This window comes from Schistocerca nitens, chromosome 4, assembly GCF_023898315.1.
Source record: "Schistocerca nitens isolate TAMUIC-IGC-003100 chromosome 4, iqSchNite1.1, whole genome shotgun sequence".
Classification (NCBI taxonomy): domain Eukaryota; kingdom Metazoa; phylum Arthropoda; class Insecta; order Orthoptera; family Acrididae; genus Schistocerca; species Schistocerca nitens.
This window is the reverse complement of record NC_064617.1, coordinates 977,061,671-977,080,064: the sequence shown is the minus strand read 5'-3', so window position 1 is coordinate 977,080,064 and position 18,394 is coordinate 977,061,671. Positions and strand designations below refer to the sequence as shown.

The following is an 18,394-nucleotide window of genomic DNA, read 5'->3' as shown; positions in this document are numbered from 1 at the left end:
AGTCTTTGATTCGGTGCTTTGACTCTACGCATTTTGTCAAAAGTATGATCATGTGGGGTATCAAACAAAATTTGTAACTGGAGTGAGGATTTTTTGCTAGGGAGGATGCAGTGTGTTATCTTGGATGGAGAGTCATTGTCAGATGTAGAAGTAAATTTGGGTGTGCCCCAGGAAAGTGTTTTGGTATTCTTGCAGTTCATACTATATATTAATGACCTTGTAAAAATACCAATAGTAACCTCAGACTATTTGCAAATGACACAGTTGTCAGTACTGAAGTACCATTTGAAAGGTGCTGCATAAATATTCAGTCAGATCTCAATAAGATTTCAAAGTGGTGCAGAAATTGGCAGCCTGCTGTAAATGTTCATAAACATAAAATTTTGCACTTCACAAAATAAAAAAAAAAAATAAAAAGACTTAGTATCCAGAATTTGAACGTGGCATTATTGGCTATTCTTAATGTCTGCATTGTCATTCACACAACAAAGCACATCTGTAGGAAACTCTTATCACTGAATACTCTTCCATGCTCCAGATTTCCAAAAGAGATACAGTTTATCACCATATAAACCAAATCCTTGATATGCTATACAGTCTAAAATGGCTCACAGCACATTAAATTATCTTTATGTTTCACTTATGGACTTGCAAGAGTTTTTCATAAATTCTGTTCTGACACCTACTAGGTCAACACTATCCACTAGTTCATAATTTCTTTGCGCTGATTTGTTTGCTTATTTTTCTTCATATTTGGTAACAACCAATTTACTTCACATGATTGCTGTGCATTTTGGTCAACAGTTATGACTTCATCAGGATAAAATGATATGAGCAATAAACATTTACCTCTTCTAATAATTTTACTGTTAAGTAGTTAAAATAGGCATCAAACAGTCCTTTGTGATGGTTTCAATGTCCAAATGTTTGTGTATTTTTTATTAATCTGTAGTGTGACCATAAAAAATGAAATTTGCCAGTTTGACCCAAATATATTCTGTGCTTGTAATATCTTTTTTTTAATACGCATTATTCCTATTTGTTTGTAGTACATCTTTTGCATTTTCTGTAAATATTTCATCCAATCTTTTACAGATCTTGACGAGTGCACAAAGTGGGGATACTGTGATCAATTATGCGTCAATTCTGATGGCTCCTATGCTTGCAGTTGTGTTGATGGCTACGAACTTAGAGATCGAAAGAACTGTTTTGCTGTTAATGGTTCATCCCTTCAGCTGTACTTTGCTCATGACCTGTCAGTTTGGCGCATGAATAGTAAGGGACAAGACTTGCAGCTCATAGCTAACTCAACTGGCGCTAGTGGCCTGGACTACCACTACAGGCGCAACCTGCTCTTCTGGTCCGATACCAAAACTAGAAAGGTAATACAGATTTGTGTTTTGTTTTCATCTTTGTGATCTACATATTTACATAAAATTATGTATGGAACAGAGTATTAAAAAGTCAAATGTCACTTTAGCGTTGATGTGTTTCCATTTTCATTTATTATTCATACAGACAATAAAGAATTTTATACCTACAGTTTCATTTCTGCACAATCCTTTGCCTTCCCCCTTCAGCACCCTCCTCCTTTTGTCAGATTTTAAAGTTTCCATTCAAAAATACATTCAGCTAATCTTAGTACACATTTTCACATAAATCTTCTGCAAATGCATAAAACAGTCTATCAAGTAACTAGTTTCTAAAATTGGTTTTGTAGAACATTCAAAAATGTGATTCTAAGATACGTTCTAGTTACTGTAAGTATTGTGACAAGGAAGTTGTAGCCTGGCTAAAAGTGCCCACTATTTATAGAAATGTGTCCAGAGATCCATTTTCTGACATAGCAGTGATGGAATAGTGGAGACAGCTGTGCTTCAGAACAGAATATTAAAAAATAAGGATGGAGAGAAGAGTAGAAGAAAAGAAGAGGCCTGCGATCTCTATTTTGTAAATAATAATTATTTATGTAAAATTGTCAATAATTTCTGAAATTTTCCTAATTCAGTTATGTGATATGTGTACACAAATGCAGATTTCTTTCTTTGTGCTCAGTTCTGTCCCATCTCCTCAAGTCAACTTTTAGGTAAGGCGTAATTCTCCAAAGTAAAGTACCAAATTGGCAGTTGTCAGTTCGAAATGATACTACATTATTACATTACATTATATTAATACTTGTTCCATATATCATAAATATGTTTCTTGGAATGTGTCAGCTTAACAGAAGTTTTCTTTACATAGTATAATTTATAGTACATTTTTTTATTTGTATCTAGAAATTCCTCATCTTAATGGAAAGAGTTATCATCCAGACATTCTTTTAATTTGTTTTTAAGTGCTGGTTGGTTATCTGTCAGAGTTTTAATGCTATTTGGTAGATGACCAAAGATTTTTTTAGCAGCATAATTCACCCCTTTCTGTGCCAAAGTCAGATTTAACCCAGAATAGTGAAGACCTTTCTTCTAGTGTTGTAGCTATGCACTTTGCTATTATTTTTGAATTGGGAATGGTTATTAATAACAAATTTTATAAGTGAATATATGAATTGCAAAGGTACAGTGAATATCCCGAGTTTCTTAAATAAATGTCTGCAAGGTTATTTCTTTGAGCTCCGGCTGTTATTCTGATTACTCCCTTTTGTGCAATGAATACTTTTTCTCTTAATGATGAATTGCCCAAAATATGATACCATGTGAAAGCGGTGAATGAAAATAGGCATGGTAGGCTAATTTAGTGATATGATTATTACTAATAACTTGCAATAACCATAATAGCATAAGTAGCTGAACCTAAACATTTCAGTAGATCAGCAATGTGTTTCTTTCAATTTCTCATCAGTGCGTACATCCAGCAATTTTGAAAATTCTGCATTTGCAACCAACTTCTGTTCAAAGTCTATATTTATCAGTGGTGTTATGCCATTTACTGTACAGAACTGTATATACTGTGTTTTCTCAAAATTTAGTGAGAGTCCATTTGCAGAGAATCACTTAATAACTTTCTGAAAGACATTATTTGCAATTTCCTCAGCTAATTCTTGTTTGTTGGTATGATTACTATACTTGTGTCATCATCAAAAAGAACTAGCTTTGCATCTTCATGAATATAGAGTGGTAAGTCATTAATATATATTAAGAACAATAGGGACTTAAGACTGAACCATGTGGGACACCATTCTTGATCCTCCCCAGTCAGATGCCTCTGCTGATTTTTGCAGACTGTTTGTACTGTTAATTTCAAACTCTTGCATTCTTCCAGTTAAATATGAATTAAACCATATGCACACTGTCAGATTCATACTACAATACTTAAGCCTATCTAGAAGAAATTCATGATTCACATAGTCAAAAGCCTGTGAGAGATCACAAAAAATCCCAATGGGTGATTTTGTTTATTCAGTGCATGTAATATTTGATCAGTGAAAATACATGTAGCATTTCTGGTGAAAAGCCTTTCTGAAAAACAAATTGACATTTTGTTAGTACTTCATTTTTACAAATATGCAAAGCTACTCTTGACTACATTACTTTTTTCAAAATTTTGGATAATGCTGTCAGAAGTGATATTGGGTGGTAGTTGTTAGCATTAGACCTCTCCCTTTTTTATGAAGTTTTTTAACACCACCATATTTCAGTCTATCCAGAAAAATGCCCTGTTTCAGTGATCTACTATATATGTGGCTGCGAGTCCTCTGTTGGACATGCCATCAATTCCATGGAAGCTTTTACATTTGAGTCAATTTATTATTTTTCTAATTTCAGTAGGAGATGTGGGTTGAATTTCAGTGTTGTCAAATTGCATAGGTATTGCCTCTTCCATATACATTGTTGCATTTTCTATTAAACAGCTTGATCCTATTTTCTCTACAACATTTTGAAAAATTATTGTTAAAAATATTTTCCACTTCAGACTTTTTGTTAACAAACTTTTCATTGAGTTTGATACTAAATACTGTATCCACTAATGGGTTTCTTTTAAGAGAACATTTATTATACATTTTATTTCCAGACATTATTGCAGTTAAAACTTCCCTTTTTTGGCTACATATGTGGTCTGTGCAAAAGCTGAGTGATTATTTCTGCTTATCTACCCATTTAGAGAAATTATAAGTAATGTACATATAGTTATGGCTCTTGTTAGACTCCACATTAGCTGTTGCAGATCTTGATCAACATGTGACACTGACTGCCACTATTTACTCGATGGTTAGCTGTAATTTACAGACTACTATCACCTTCTGAAGTACAGTCTTAATGTATTTGTATACATATGTAATCATTGTCCATGAACTCATTCCAGATTCATTCTCAAGCTCTGATGTCAGAAGTATCCACATATGGTGCAAAAGACTTTACGCTTCCTGGTACATGGGCTCCTGTTGCTCTTGCAGTAGACTGGGTTGGTGATAAAGTATACGTAGCTGATGCTGTTGGACAGAAGATTGACATTTTCGAACTGAACGGCAGATGGAATGCCATAGTACTGGGAAGCAACTTAAGTAATCCTGCTGATATTGCGCTAGATCCTACAGTTGGGTAAATAAGCAGCACATACTTTTTTATTATCATTAGAAGTCACAAATTTTACTATAAAGTGAAAAAATGAAAAATTATGTTTTAGAGTTTGATAATAATTTGAATCATTCTCAGAATGATGTCAAATTTTCTGATATTTATGTTTCATTTCCTGTGATAAATTATTTGCTGTTGTTGTTATTCAGGTACATGTTTATAGCAGATAGCACTCAGATTCTACGTGCAAATATGGATGGAACAAATTCTCGTGCTATTGTATCAGAGGCAGCGTATAAGGCTTCAGGAGTCTCAGTCGACATCATTGCAAAAAGAGTATTTTGGTGTGATTCACTGCTTGATTATATTGAAACTGTGGATTATGAAGGCGGTCAACGATTTCTTGTTTTAAGAGGTAGCTATGGCAGGATATTTAATTTGGACATAAACTCTGGGAAATAAATTCAGTAAAAATATTGATCACATATGCTGCCACCCAGTGAATATTCATTCTCAGACTCACAGATATGTTAATGTGTACTTATCCATTAACCTGGAACTTTAATTTTCTAGGACAACCAGTACCATCTCCATCTCGACTCACAGTATTTGAAAATCGTATTTACTGGTCTGATAGCACAAAGCAAGGCATTGTTAGTGTAAACAAATATGAAGGAACGAAATCGATATTAGATATTTACCGTATGAGGGATGTTAAAGAACCAAAGGCTGTGAAAGCTGTACATAGCTTAATTCAGCAACAAGGTAAGAACAAAAGAAAGACAAATCATTTAAATTCAATATTTTACTCGTTTAATGTAATAATCGGAGCTACATCAAGCACCAGAAGTCATTTGAGTACCTCCTAAATAAGTGCCTTTAGTACAAATCCTATTTATAAATGAGACTTATTCCACACCCATGAAGGCTCTTCTCCCTGATGAGAACTACAAAAAATGATGAATAAATGGCTGGAAGTGTTGTTGCTGTTATTAGAAGAGGTGTTGTTGTTATTGGTGATGGTCTTGGTAGTTGTGAGTGAGTGATGATTGTGTGCGAACCATACAGCCTGTTTGGTTATTTGATAAACATGTTTGGTTATTTGATAAACATTATTTGCAGCAAGCAGCATATTAGCAACTGCAGTAATAGCAACAGTGTTGAAGTAAGTTAAAGTAACATTCACACTTCAGTCATCTGTTATTAACAGTTTAAGCTATCATTCATTTCAAATACTTGTTAGATAATTACGATAAACTTAGCAGTTGGCATTTCAGGGACTGAAGAACTCCACGAACCTTTCTAATCAGTAGTGCTATTCCTATTAACTGTAACAACAAATTTATGTTGTGGGGGAAAATGGAAGACCGATAGACAGGATAATTAGTTTTTTTTTTTTTTTTAAAAAGAGTAATGTGTTTGCACAAGGCAAAAGAAAAATAAAGGAAAGAGGAAGGTGGAAGTGTGAGATTATGTGAATGCAGAGCTACCTCTGTTCCAAATTCATTTAAAAGAAACCTTTTAGCTGCCATGTTACTGATGGTTGTACAGGGCAATGAGAAATTTTAGTTTCATGGTGTTCCATTTATGGTGTAGTTAATCTCAGGACTCCAGTTGTTGATTATGGTGTACATATTATGGTGTTAAGTGTTGTGTGTGTTTAATAACTTTGTGAAATTATTAAAGACACTGTATTTATTTTGAATGCTTTTTATTTAACAGTATCAAATCCTTGTCACACAAATAATGGTGGCTGTCAGCACATGTGCATTGTGACAGTTGGGGATGCACCAGGAATTCTCGGCTATCGCTGTGCATGTAATATTGGGTTCAGGCTAGCCCAAGACCGGAGAAGTTGCAACAGTAAGTTTACTTCCATTTTTTATTTTACTAATGTCATTTAGTGAGGTGAAATACACTCCTGGAAATTGAAATAAGAACACCGTGAATTCATTGTCCCAGGAAGGGGAAACTTTATTGACACATTCCTGGGGTCAGATACATCACATGATCACACTGACAGAACCACAGGCACATAGACACAGGCAACAGAGCATGCACAATGTCGGCACTAGTACAGTGTATATCCACCTTTCGCAGCAATGCAGGCTGCTATTCTCCCATGGAGACGATCGTAGAGATGCTGGATGTAGTCCTGTGGAACGGCTTGCCATGCCATTTCCACCTGGCGCCTCAGTTGGACCAGCGTTCGTGCTGGACGTGCAGACCGCGTGAGACGACGCTTCATCCAGTCCCAAACATGCTCAATGGGGGACAGATCCGGAGATCTTGCTGGCCAGGGTAGTTGACTTACACCTTCTAGAGCACGTTGGGTGGCACGGGATACATGCGGACGTGCATTGTCCTGTTGGAACAGCAAATTCCCTTGCCGGTCTAGGAATGGTAGAACGATGGGTTCGATGACGGTTTGGATGTACCGTGCACTATTCAGTGTCCCCTCGACGATCACCAGTGGTGTACGGCCAGTGTAGGAGATCGCTCCCCACACCATAATGCCGGGTGTTGGCCCTGTGTGCCTCGATCGTATGCAGTCCTGATTGTGGCGCTCACCTGCACCGCGCCAAACACGCACACGACCATCATTGGCACCAAGGCAGAAGCGACTCTCATCGCTGAAGACGACACATCTCCATTCGTCCCTCCATTCACGCCTGTCGCGACACCACTGGAGGCGGGCTGCACGATGTTGGGACGTGAGCGGAAGACGGTCTAACGGTGTGCGGGACCGTAGCCCAGCTTCATGGAGACGGTTGCGAATGGTCCTCGCCGATACCCCAGGAGCAACAGTGTCCCTAATTTGCTGGGAAGTGGCGGTGCGGTCCCCTACGGCACTGCGTAGGATCCTACGGTCTTGGCGTGCATCCGTGCGCCGCTGCGGTCCGGTCCCAGGTCGACGGGCACGTGCACCTTCCGCCGACCACGGGCGACAATATCGATGTACTGTGGAGACCTCACGCCCCACGTGTTGAGCAATTCGGCGGTACGTCCACCCGGCCTCCCGCATGCCCACTATACGCCCTCGCTCAAAGTCCGTCAACTGCACATACGGTTCACGTCCACGCTGTCGCGGCATGCTACCAGTGTTAAAGACTGCGATGGAGCTCCGTATGCCACGGCAAACTGGCTGACACTGACGGCGGCGGTGCACAAATGCTGCGCAGCTAGCGCCATTCGACGGCCAACACCGCGGTTCCTGGTGTGTCCGCTGTGCCGTGCGTGTGATCATTGCTTGTACAGCCCTCTCGCAGTGTCCGGAGCAAGTATGGTGGGTCTGACACACCAGTGTCAATGTGTTCTTTTTTCCATTTCCAGGAGTGTACATTACAATTGATTGTCCTATTGTGGGATGAAATACATCAGACCTTTCATTGATCTGCTCATGCGAGCTGGCTTGTGTTCACACCTCGCCCTTATCAACTGGCCAGATCACAATGAGTAATGGTGAAGGAAGGGGTGGGGAGCACTAATGTTAGTTCTACGGAGATGAATTGCTTCACTGTGGCTGATTAATGCATTTCATGGTGAACTAATGTCTTAAGATTGTTTCAATTGATGAGGAATGACAATGGAATGGAACTCAGATATACTTTAATTGATAAGGTAAAGAGCAAGGGGCAGCTAAGTACAAAACTTGTATGTCTTAACAACAGATGCAGCCCTATAGTAATATCAGTTTTGGACGAAGCTTAAATTGGCATCACCTTGTATTTTGTAACTATTGTGTTTACACATTAAACATAAAACCACTGCATATCAGTTAATACTAATTACTATGCTTTTCTTTAAACCTTAAGTGTCGGGTAACACTTTCTGAACGCTGTTGATCCGAAAATAAGCTTTTAAGTTTCAATCTTTGAGTGAGATTCTGTGGGTCGATTTAATTCTGTTCACTGCAAAAAAGAGCTGCTTGCAGAAGTATGTATGTACAAACATCGACATAATTGAAGCTGCAAACTTGCCAAGTCATTTAAGTTTATGATGAGGAAAATTTTTATGAAGTTCACAAGACTTATTTTATTACAAAGTTTATCACGCAACTGCCTGTCCATAAGTTACAACTGTAGCTAGCCAACCTGCACTGGCGTCTTCTAAACTGATGTTGGTGTGTCTGACCTTCACGTTGAGGTTGTCAGGATAAGCAGAACATAAAAAAGTGTTTTCAGAATTAGCGATATTTACAATGTACCACAACTACTACTGATTTTTGTGATACTAAGGTATAAAAACAACAATATTTTTGCCTTTAATCTTTTTTGTCACCACTTACGCCAAACATTAATCAGATTGCAGAAAGTCCAACTAATAAGTGGAAGAAATAAAGTATAAATTATGGTCCTGATTATTTTAACACACCACTTTCATACACTGTTTCATTATTTTTCTATGGTGTTTTAGAACCAGAAAGCTACTGGAGTATATTAAAATTTTTTTTTTTTTCAGATGTTGATGAATTTTTGATGTACTCACAACAAAGATTCATTAAAGGGCGTGTGTTGGATCCTGTAATTGAAGGTTTCAGCGATGCAATGTTACCAGTTGTCTCTCGTAGAGCGCGATTTGTTGGTCTGGATTTTGATGCTTTTGATGAATTTATTTATTACTCAGATGTTCTGCAGGATGTTATACACCGAATTCACCGCAATGGAACAGGTCAGTAGTAACAGAAAAGGAAATGAATGAAATGAGAATGGAAAGTTAGTTCTATATTTTGAAACAGTTAAATCAAAATTACAAGTAAAATCACATCCGTTTATTTCTTGGAGTATTCTCATTTCTGTTGCAGGTCACGAAATAGTACTAGCCTCTCAAAATGAAGGAGTGGAGGGAATGGCTGTTGATTGGGTTTCAAAGAATCTTTACTACATTGACAGCAGGAAGGGGACTCTAAACGTGCTGAGCACAAGAAATGTTACTTACCGAAGAACTCTTTTGAAAAACTTGAAGAGACCGAGAGCAATTGTTGTGCATCCAAACAAAGGGTAAGTACTGAACAATAAAATAAATTTGTTGTGGATCAACATCAATATTTTTTTTCTACCAAGTCACCACACAGTGGGTTTGTTGTGTACCATTACTAGTACCTAACTTTGTCTTACAGTAATGAAGGGTGCATAGAGTGTAGGGCTACACCTATTTATATGGCCTCAGTTGATTTACTTTTGTCAACATAGTTATTATTGTAGATGATGATGATGATGATGATGATGATGATGTTTTCCTTCAGAAGTGTGGTTATTGGGATTTTTTGAAAAATAGTTTTTGTGATGTACAACAACTTGTTTCAGTGTTTGCCTCATGAGTTTGTTGAATATCTACGTGACGAAAAATATTTATCTGCAAAGTTCTCACTCTCACTTAACACACTTCTCTTTAGATCTTCTGTTTGTTGTTTTGTAAGGGTTCAGAATGTTTAAAAGACAATCTAGAATTGATTAGAGAAGAGTTTTGTAAGCAGTCTCCTTCACAAATAGTGTACGTGTTTAAAGAATTCTTCCAGTGAATCATAGCCTGATATCTGCTTCCCCAACAACTTAATTTATTTGTTTGTTTCACCCCAGGTCAATGTGGGTGCTAAAACTGTTGTAATACATTTATATTGTAACAAAAGGAAAATTCAGTTCAGAAAACTACAAAATTAGAAAGACACAGGATGGCTGGCCACTACTTAACTTCAGGAGATGAAATTTCGCTGCCGCCAGTAAACAGACTTATATCATTTTTCTCATTTGTCCCCACTGCAGATGGATCACTCTCATTCTGGTTGTTGAATGACCTGCCCCTCCTTTCTAACTTTCCCCGGCCTATCCCTCTTTCATCCGTAAGGAAGAAACTGAGAATTCTAGAAGCTAGGTAGAGTTTCTTCACTTTAAAATGTGTCTTTTGGCAATAATACTGGTATTTCATCTCCTGAAGGTAAATACTATGCTACTAGTTGACAAATCACACTGTTGGCATACATAAGTAGACTATTGTTGCACTATTTGCATTTCTTACCCCAGTTATTAATATTTATATATGTATACATTATATTAAAAAATTATGTCATTTTCAGTACTCATTGTGTAATTTGAAGGTAATAGAATAGTTCATGCAAAATAAAATATTATCTTGTACAAATGTTGTTGTGCTATAGAACTATATAAACAAATGAAAATCACTACTTATATGGTGGTGGATTGCTAACTCCACTATAAAGTTTTTGTGCTATTATTTGGAAATGTGAACATTTTTCTGTTCTTAAAAGTTTGCAAGACTTCAAATTTTATATGTGTTTACAGATACATATTCTTCTCAGAATGGGATCGTCCTGCAAATATTAGCCGTGCTCACACTGATGGCAGTAACCTGATGGTATTTCGAAATGTTACTCTTGGTTGGCCCAATGGGTTGTCTGTCGACTTTGATTCTGATCGACTTTATTGGTGTGATGCACTTCTGGACCATGTTCAGCATTCCAACTTAAATGGCACTGATGTCAGGACAGTTAATTCACGTCTGATTAGACATCCTTTCTCCATTGTTATACATAAAGGTAAGCTCATAAACTTTATTTCTCTCCTGCACTCTCATATTCTGTGTTGGGTATTATTGAAAGTTGTAATATTACTTATATTTGTATGGAATGGAGAAGTGTGGTGATGAAGGTGCTGAACTCTTATTTGGGAAGAACAAATTTCAAATTGAAAGCCAACCATGCAGATTCAGATATTTTGTGGTTGCCATATATTATTTCAGACAAATGCCCTATTGCATCCTTCAGAAAGACCCGGGTCAATTTCCTTTCCTTCTGAGCTCATGCCCCCATGCCAATAATATGACCAACAATGGGACAATAATTGCTAACTGGGTACCTGTCTTATAACTTACATTAACAAAATTAGTTTATAACAGTAAACAATATGTGTCACATGTTTGTTTGGGCAAAGGGAAAATAGGGGCCATACAATAAATCACCACAGTTTAAACCTGTGACCATAATTTTAGTTGTTTTTGCTGCATTGACTTTACAGCACCTTGCAAGAAACATCACTTGTGTCTCTTATACATAATTTCTAGTTATTGTGTTTCCTGTGATGTAGTCATTGACACAATGTTAAACATTAACAAATGGAAGGGAGAAGGGTATCTGCAGAAAGTACAGTAGCTGGTCCTCAGATAATGTTTTGTGGTTACCCCTATATTATTTCAGACAAATGCCCTATTGCATCCTTCAGCAAGACCATGGTCATTTTCCTTTCCATCTGAGCTCATGCCCCCATGCCAACAATCTGGCCAACAATGGGACAATAATTGCTAACTGGGTACCTGTCTTATAACTTACATTAACAAAATTAGTTTATAACAGTATGCAGATGTGCAGTGTGTTTGGATTTTATTTATGAGAGGATGAGCTGCAAACAGATTTTAAAGATACAGAATTCCAATCGTTATGTCTTTTTGCAGTGCAGGTGTGGTAGATAGATTGAAAGAAGGTTCACAAGGCATGACTGCGGGAGTGTTTGTTTGGTATCAGTGTGGTTATGTAAGTGTATGTGTGCACTTTTTCCAGAAAAAGAGCAAGAATACTGTTTTCTAATATGTGTTTCTACACCCCACCATCAGCCTGTGGTAGGTGAGAGGGTTGCCTTTCCCTTATTTTTTGTGAGGTTCCAGCCAAGAATTTCCAGTATTATTAAGAAAGGAATCCAGGCATATATTAAATAGTCCCTGAAGTACTCTTCCTATGATGACCAGGATGATGAGATTAGACTGATTACAACACACATGGATGAAGTCAAGCAGGTATTCTTCCTGTGGTCCATATTTAAATATGTGTACAGTTGACCTGCCCTGCCATGCACTTCAAAGTGGTTTGTTGGGTATGGGTGTACATATGGATGTAGGTTTGGGAAGTTGACATGCATATTTACTGGTGTTCTGAGACAAAATTGTTTATTAGCCTTGTTGACATACAAAATATGTGTCAGACTCACATCTGGAAGTCTGTATTACATTTTGATGCTGTCATGCGTTGAGAGAATAAATGAAAAAGGCAACAAATCAGCAAGAAGAGCTCATTATGAAATACAGAAATTACAAATAAAACACTCTCGGCTACCAAAGTAAGTCACTGTAGCTGTGTTGTCTGTCTTCTAAATAATTCATAGCTTTATCAAGAAATATTCCTGTGGTTGAAATAAGTTATGAGGCTGGAACATTAAATGGTCAGTTGAAAGAAAGTTAGCAACAACAGTCTGTTTTTGCAGGTGAAAATGTGAAATTATAAGATGGAGTACAGATCCTGCAGTCACCTCCTCCTGCCCCCCCCCCTCACCACAATACCCCCCACCCCAACCAGTTCCCCCCTCCCCAGTTGTAATGGAATGAAGTGAGAGAACTTTCAGATACAATGTGCATTCAAAGAGGTGCCACATGTGGGACTTACTATGAAGTAGTATGTTGCACCTAAGTAAAATTCTGCAAAAGTTTATAGTATCAGCAGTGAGCATTGTTTGTTAATGTTAGTCACTTAATAAACTTTAGTTCTCAAAATGATTTCTGTTATTTAACTTACTGCTATTTGATTGTCTATTAATATTGCAAATGGATCTTGCTCATCTGATCTTAATAAATAAAATGAATCTGGTTTAATTTGTTGTTAAGTCTCAATTAATTTGCTATTTGTGGAAATAAACATTTTCTAATTGGGAAAGAAAGAGTTCATAAAGTTCATGAAGCCTGTTTGTAATTCATGAATCCTATTTTGTTAAAAAAATGAATTTAATAAGTTTGACACCATCAATTGGCAACAGTTTTTTAAAGTATACATGCAGAAGAAGAACTAAAATACTGACAATAGATAATGGTATAAACTTTCTCCTGTTTCAGACTTCATGTACATTACTGATTGGCGACTAGATGCAATAATAAAGCTACACAAGTTATCAGGTGACAAGGAAGAGATTCTTGTTCGAGAACCAACTACAAATCGGCTGTATGGAGTGAAAGTGTACAGTCATAAGGAACAGATATTCAGTGGTAGTCAGCCCTGTGCATACAATAATGGAGGTTGTGAAAAATTATGCTTTGCTGTTCCACGCAATGAAACTCTTGGCACCCTTCAGGTAAGATAGCTGATTGATAAGCATGTTTTTTCATATAAGCTGTCAGAAAGTAAAATATTTGTAAGGTAGCAGTACTAGATTAGATTGCATGCAGTATTCACCACCTGCTGCTTATTGTAGCTCCGGTGTTTGCCAAGCTAAATTTTGTATTCTGGAGTTATCATCAGCTGCCATTTTAAATCCATTTTCTTTGTTACTGCTGCGTGTTTAATAATGTCATTTATCCATCTTTCAGTAGATCATAACATGGTCTACACTCATCTCTTCTAGTCCAACAAAGGACTTCCATGGTCCATTACCATTCATTTGTTCAGCTATGTGTGCTACGTACCTCAGTTACAACTTCCATTTCAAACTGTTTGTTGATCTGTTTGTTTATTTTCCTGCCTGCGCTAATAATTCCCAACATAGATCTTCCGATTATTTATTGAGTAGCCCTCAATATGTGAATGACACAGCAGTAAACATCCATGTCTCACAGCTGTGACTCAGTCTGGTAAAGTGCACTAAATGTAAACTTTCCCTTTAAGAGAAATTGTATGGTTGGTTTTGAAAAACCTATTTTGTTCACTCTTTTGCCCTCCCCCTTCTCCTTGACATACAGTCTAAATCTTCAGCTGTGCCTAGTATACCAACCCATAAAATTGTTTTAAAACTTGATTGTTCATTTATACAATTTCTTCTCAATGTGTTCATTGTATATTATTTTAATCTTATTATCAAACAATGGAAAATCCAGGATGGAATGTAACATATTATGAGAAGGAAAAACATATAGTGGAGATGCTGAGTTGCAGATAGGCACAACAGTTTCAGTTGCCTTAGACTGCAGTCGTGTGTATGAGTTGTGTTTGCGTTGAGTGTGTGTGTATTTACGTATGCGTGTCTATTGTTGATGAAGGCCTTAATGGCCGAAAGCTATAATTGTGAGAGTCTTTTGTTGTGTCTATCTGCGACTCAGCATCTCCACTATATTTAGTCTTATTATAATTGATTTCAGGTCCATTTTCAGGCCTAGTTTCAAAATGACCTTGTTAAGTTCTTCCATTAGTTGTTGAAGTTTACCTATACTAGAGGCAAGCAGTAAAATGTAGTCAGCAAAATTAAGATGGGTCATAACCATTACGAATTCTGACTTTTGAAATAAGAATCCAACTGTAATATTGATTATGTACAAAACATTGTCAGAGGTAAAAATTGTTGTTATTTTCTCAGTTAACCAACAGTAAGTTTTCTACAACTTAAATGCGCATGTCTTGCACATGATGGAGCAAATAAGATTTGACTTAATAGAGAAATTTGCTTCGTATATTTTTAAACTGCCCTGGAAATCAATGGTTATATTGTTCTGTTAGTAAATCACCAACAGAGAAGAACTAATAACCTCAGGAAATGGATTTCACAACTTTGTATTGTTGGATGTTATCAGTATTATTTTGGATGTTATCAGTATTATTCTCCTAACAATTTGCTGTATAGGTGAAGTGCGGCTGTCCTTACGGGGAGAAGCTAACAGAGGATGGATCAACTTGTGCTGCAGACCCAAATGCTGAGCCACCGGTTCAGGCATGCCCCAACTCCTGGGACTTCACATGCAACAACCAGCGGTGTGTTCCAAAGGCTTGGGTTTGTGATGGTGATGATGACTGTCTAGACAATTCAGATGAAGAACAAAACTGCTCAAGTAAGTATAGTAACAGAGAGTGAAAACTGGTGTGAATATATTGCTAACAAAGCAAGCTGTATCTAGCACAATATGTGCTTCTGTGTAACGGTTAGTGATTTTGGCCATGTGGGAACAAGTCTTGCTGAAGGTTAATTCTCAGTTTTGAGTAGTGTAATCTGATAATCAGTGTACTACAAAATAGATAACCTGCAACTAGTGAATAGAACATACGGTGAGTGCTGTGCCCCCCCTATAAGACAGCAGCCTGCGACCAACTACAAGTTTACATCCCGAGGGTGGCCACCATTCAGGCACCATTTGCTGCCCCTGGCACAAGCTTCTACAAGCCACACACCAATCCACTGTCACTTCTTATGTTGGTAAATGATCCGGACAGCAACAACATGCCAGCTTGTTATTCACGGAGTTTCTGGCAGCCCTTAAGAGAAGTGCCAGGGCTGCTACCACCAGAACACATTTCAATGTGTGATCACAGGCACTATTTTTCTACACGATGTCACATGCCTACTTGCATGCCAGGTTTTATCTGTCCCCAACAACACTATTTATGCTGGTGCACAACCACGAAATGATAGTTCAGTCTTAACTATTGAACATGTCATTCCTTGGAGTGATCTGGGCCTGGTGCTGACCACAGCAGCGGTTCCTCAATCAGAGCTCTAGCAAAGGAACCATAATCAGACTGTCGCCGTGCTGTTCTTAACTTCTAATCCCTACCGAGCTTTGGGCTCTGACTCCACTTATTCAGACTTTGCATCTGGCCTCCCTTTACAGAGACCATGACTGATTGTGTTGTTATCTCCAGAACATTCCAAGTGAATCTAGACTTAAACCATTTTGTTACTCACTTTGGCCTTTGACCACTTAATTTTTATTTGCCTTCCTTGTTGGGACTCAGAGTACCAAAAGGACTTTTATTTATATGTACACTAACTTAAAACTCCACGAAGGAGTGTTTTGTTTATGAATAGTTAATAAACGTGTTCTACATTGTTTACGTGGGTGGCGATCTCTTTGTGTCTCCACCAGCACAAGACATAACAGTGAGTTATAAGCAAACTGAAACAAAAGTGCTTTTAATTGAAGAAAACTGTGCCAATTTGTTTTCATTAGTCTGACTAGAGCTATCATGATTATTATTGATAAAAGGATTTGGAAACTTTGCAAAAGATGTTTGGATTGCTGTGACAACCGTTTTACTTATTGTATTGAAAGGATAAATTATTTGAGAAAACTATAACATTAAAGGGACACAGGAAGGTTAGCTATTACGTATCTCCAGGAAAAGAAAATCCATTACTTCTTTTAGGCACACATAAAAGCACAAAAGGCTATTCTAGTTTTGGGAAGTAGTAATTCCTTCCTCTGAGAGGAAAGGATAGGTTGGAAAAGAAAAGAAAGAATTATCAGTTTCCACAGAAAAACAACGTTTGCACTGATTCAGTGAAGATTTTAAATTAGAGATACCTATAAAATGTTTGGTGAATGGATCACAGTGTTAGCAGCTACATGTACTTCCATAAAAGTTCATGGACATCTCCATAGAAACCGTCCTCCATTTTTATTAAAAAGTATTACAAATATATTACTAGCATCACTTTATCATCCTGATGAAACAAAAACAGCTGTGTTACACCACATTCATGTGAAACAACTGATTCTCAGAAAACATATCTACTTTGATACTTGTTTTAATCATAACACGTAAATGATACGGTAGAAATGAGTTTCCAAAATTTGGTTTTTGTCTTGTAGAATTTATGTAGCCTGAATGTAGCAAATGTCTTTACAGCTGCTTCAGACATTTGTAGGACTGTTGAGAATGCTTATTTTCAGGTAGACTGCCAATTAGCATAAAATTATATAAGTGAGGATTAGCAGTAGCATCATCATTAATACAATTCACTCACAGAGATGAGATTTTGGCAGTGGAAAGATCTGTTCATGATTTATGCCACATAAACTGAACAGTGAGCAGAAGGCATCACTTATGAAAACTACTGCAGATTTCATTTGTATATGTAGTTGAGATCTACTTTTTGGTGCATACCGTCAGTGTGAAGAATGAGAGTGCTGCAACTTTGATCCACTGCAGTATTGGCAGTCAGAACAATGAAATGCTTTCAATAGTTTAAGAACAATGAGCTGTTATAGGGTACAGAAAAGTTAATTTCTAAAATATGATGTAAAAAGGCATAAGCCATTTGGATTACTGGAGAAGAAAAGATTTATGATGTACACATTTCCTCGTACATCCCTGTTATGTAACACATTATGTTTATCAGACCAAATGGTATGCTACTTGTATACTGACTGTGGTTAACGAACAGACTGTATAAAGACAGAAAATCACTGTAATTATGATAATATTTTCTTAGAACATTCAAGCTAAGGATGAAGGGAGTTTGTTTGGAAGATGAAGAGCTGGAAGTGAATTTTTTCACTGAAAGACTAAACTCAAGCAGCACCAGTCATCAACATACACAAATAGGAGTCAAATTTATGTTGCCTTACCTTATGAGTAATTAATATTTTACCAGCAATCTGAATTTTAAAACACTTCTCTTTTCTTAATTTCCCTCTCTTGTCTGTTATGTGAAATCTAAAAGTCTCCAAATTCTTCGTCTTCTTTTTTTCCTTTGATTTTAATTTTTTGTTTCATTTTTTTATACAGTTTTACAAAGTTTTGTCTACATTTATCGGCTTTGTAAGTTTTTGGGGGCCTTTGTAATGAATCTTGGTAGTCTTAGAAATAAGCATAATGATCTAGATGTAATTTCACAGATTGACAAACCCGATATATTAGTTGTAACTGAACATTGGTACAATGAAGCTCTGATTAACATTAGTCAACCACTGTGTATGAAATTCTGCACAGCCTTCAGTAGAAAAGACAAGACTGGGGGAGGTGTAGCAATTTTCACTGTAAATGAAAGTAATTTTAATGTTATTGATGTGAGTGCCTTCTGCTTGGAAGGAGTCTCAGAATTTGCTGCAATAAACCTAAAATGCGGTAGAGATAACATAACAGTTATTGGTGTTTACAGGCCACCTGCAGGAAATACAGATAA

General features: G+C 37.1%; 1 protein-coding gene across 1 annotated transcript in view; it reads left to right on the top strand.

Moving 5' to 3' along the window:
* LOC126253678 (low-density lipoprotein receptor-related protein 2) overlaps positions 1-18,394 on the top strand; it is a 215,470-nt gene that overhangs the window by 64,671 nt on the left and 132,405 nt on the right. The window contains exons 6-15 of the mRNA XM_049955201.1: positions 1,096-1,382; positions 4,300-4,535; positions 4,721-4,926; positions 5,085-5,276; positions 6,234-6,374; positions 8,973-9,182; positions 9,316-9,511; positions 10,811-11,064; positions 13,401-13,636; positions 15,116-15,320. Of these exons, the coding sequence (XP_049811158.1) occupies positions 1,096-1,382; positions 4,300-4,535; positions 4,721-4,926; positions 5,085-5,276; positions 6,234-6,374; positions 8,973-9,182; positions 9,316-9,511; positions 10,811-11,064; positions 13,401-13,636; positions 15,116-15,320 (2,163 nt within the window). The remainder of the gene's footprint in view (positions 1-1,095; positions 1,383-4,299; positions 4,536-4,720; positions 4,927-5,084; positions 5,277-6,233; positions 6,375-8,972; positions 9,183-9,315; positions 9,512-10,810; positions 11,065-13,400; positions 13,637-15,115; positions 15,321-18,394) is intronic.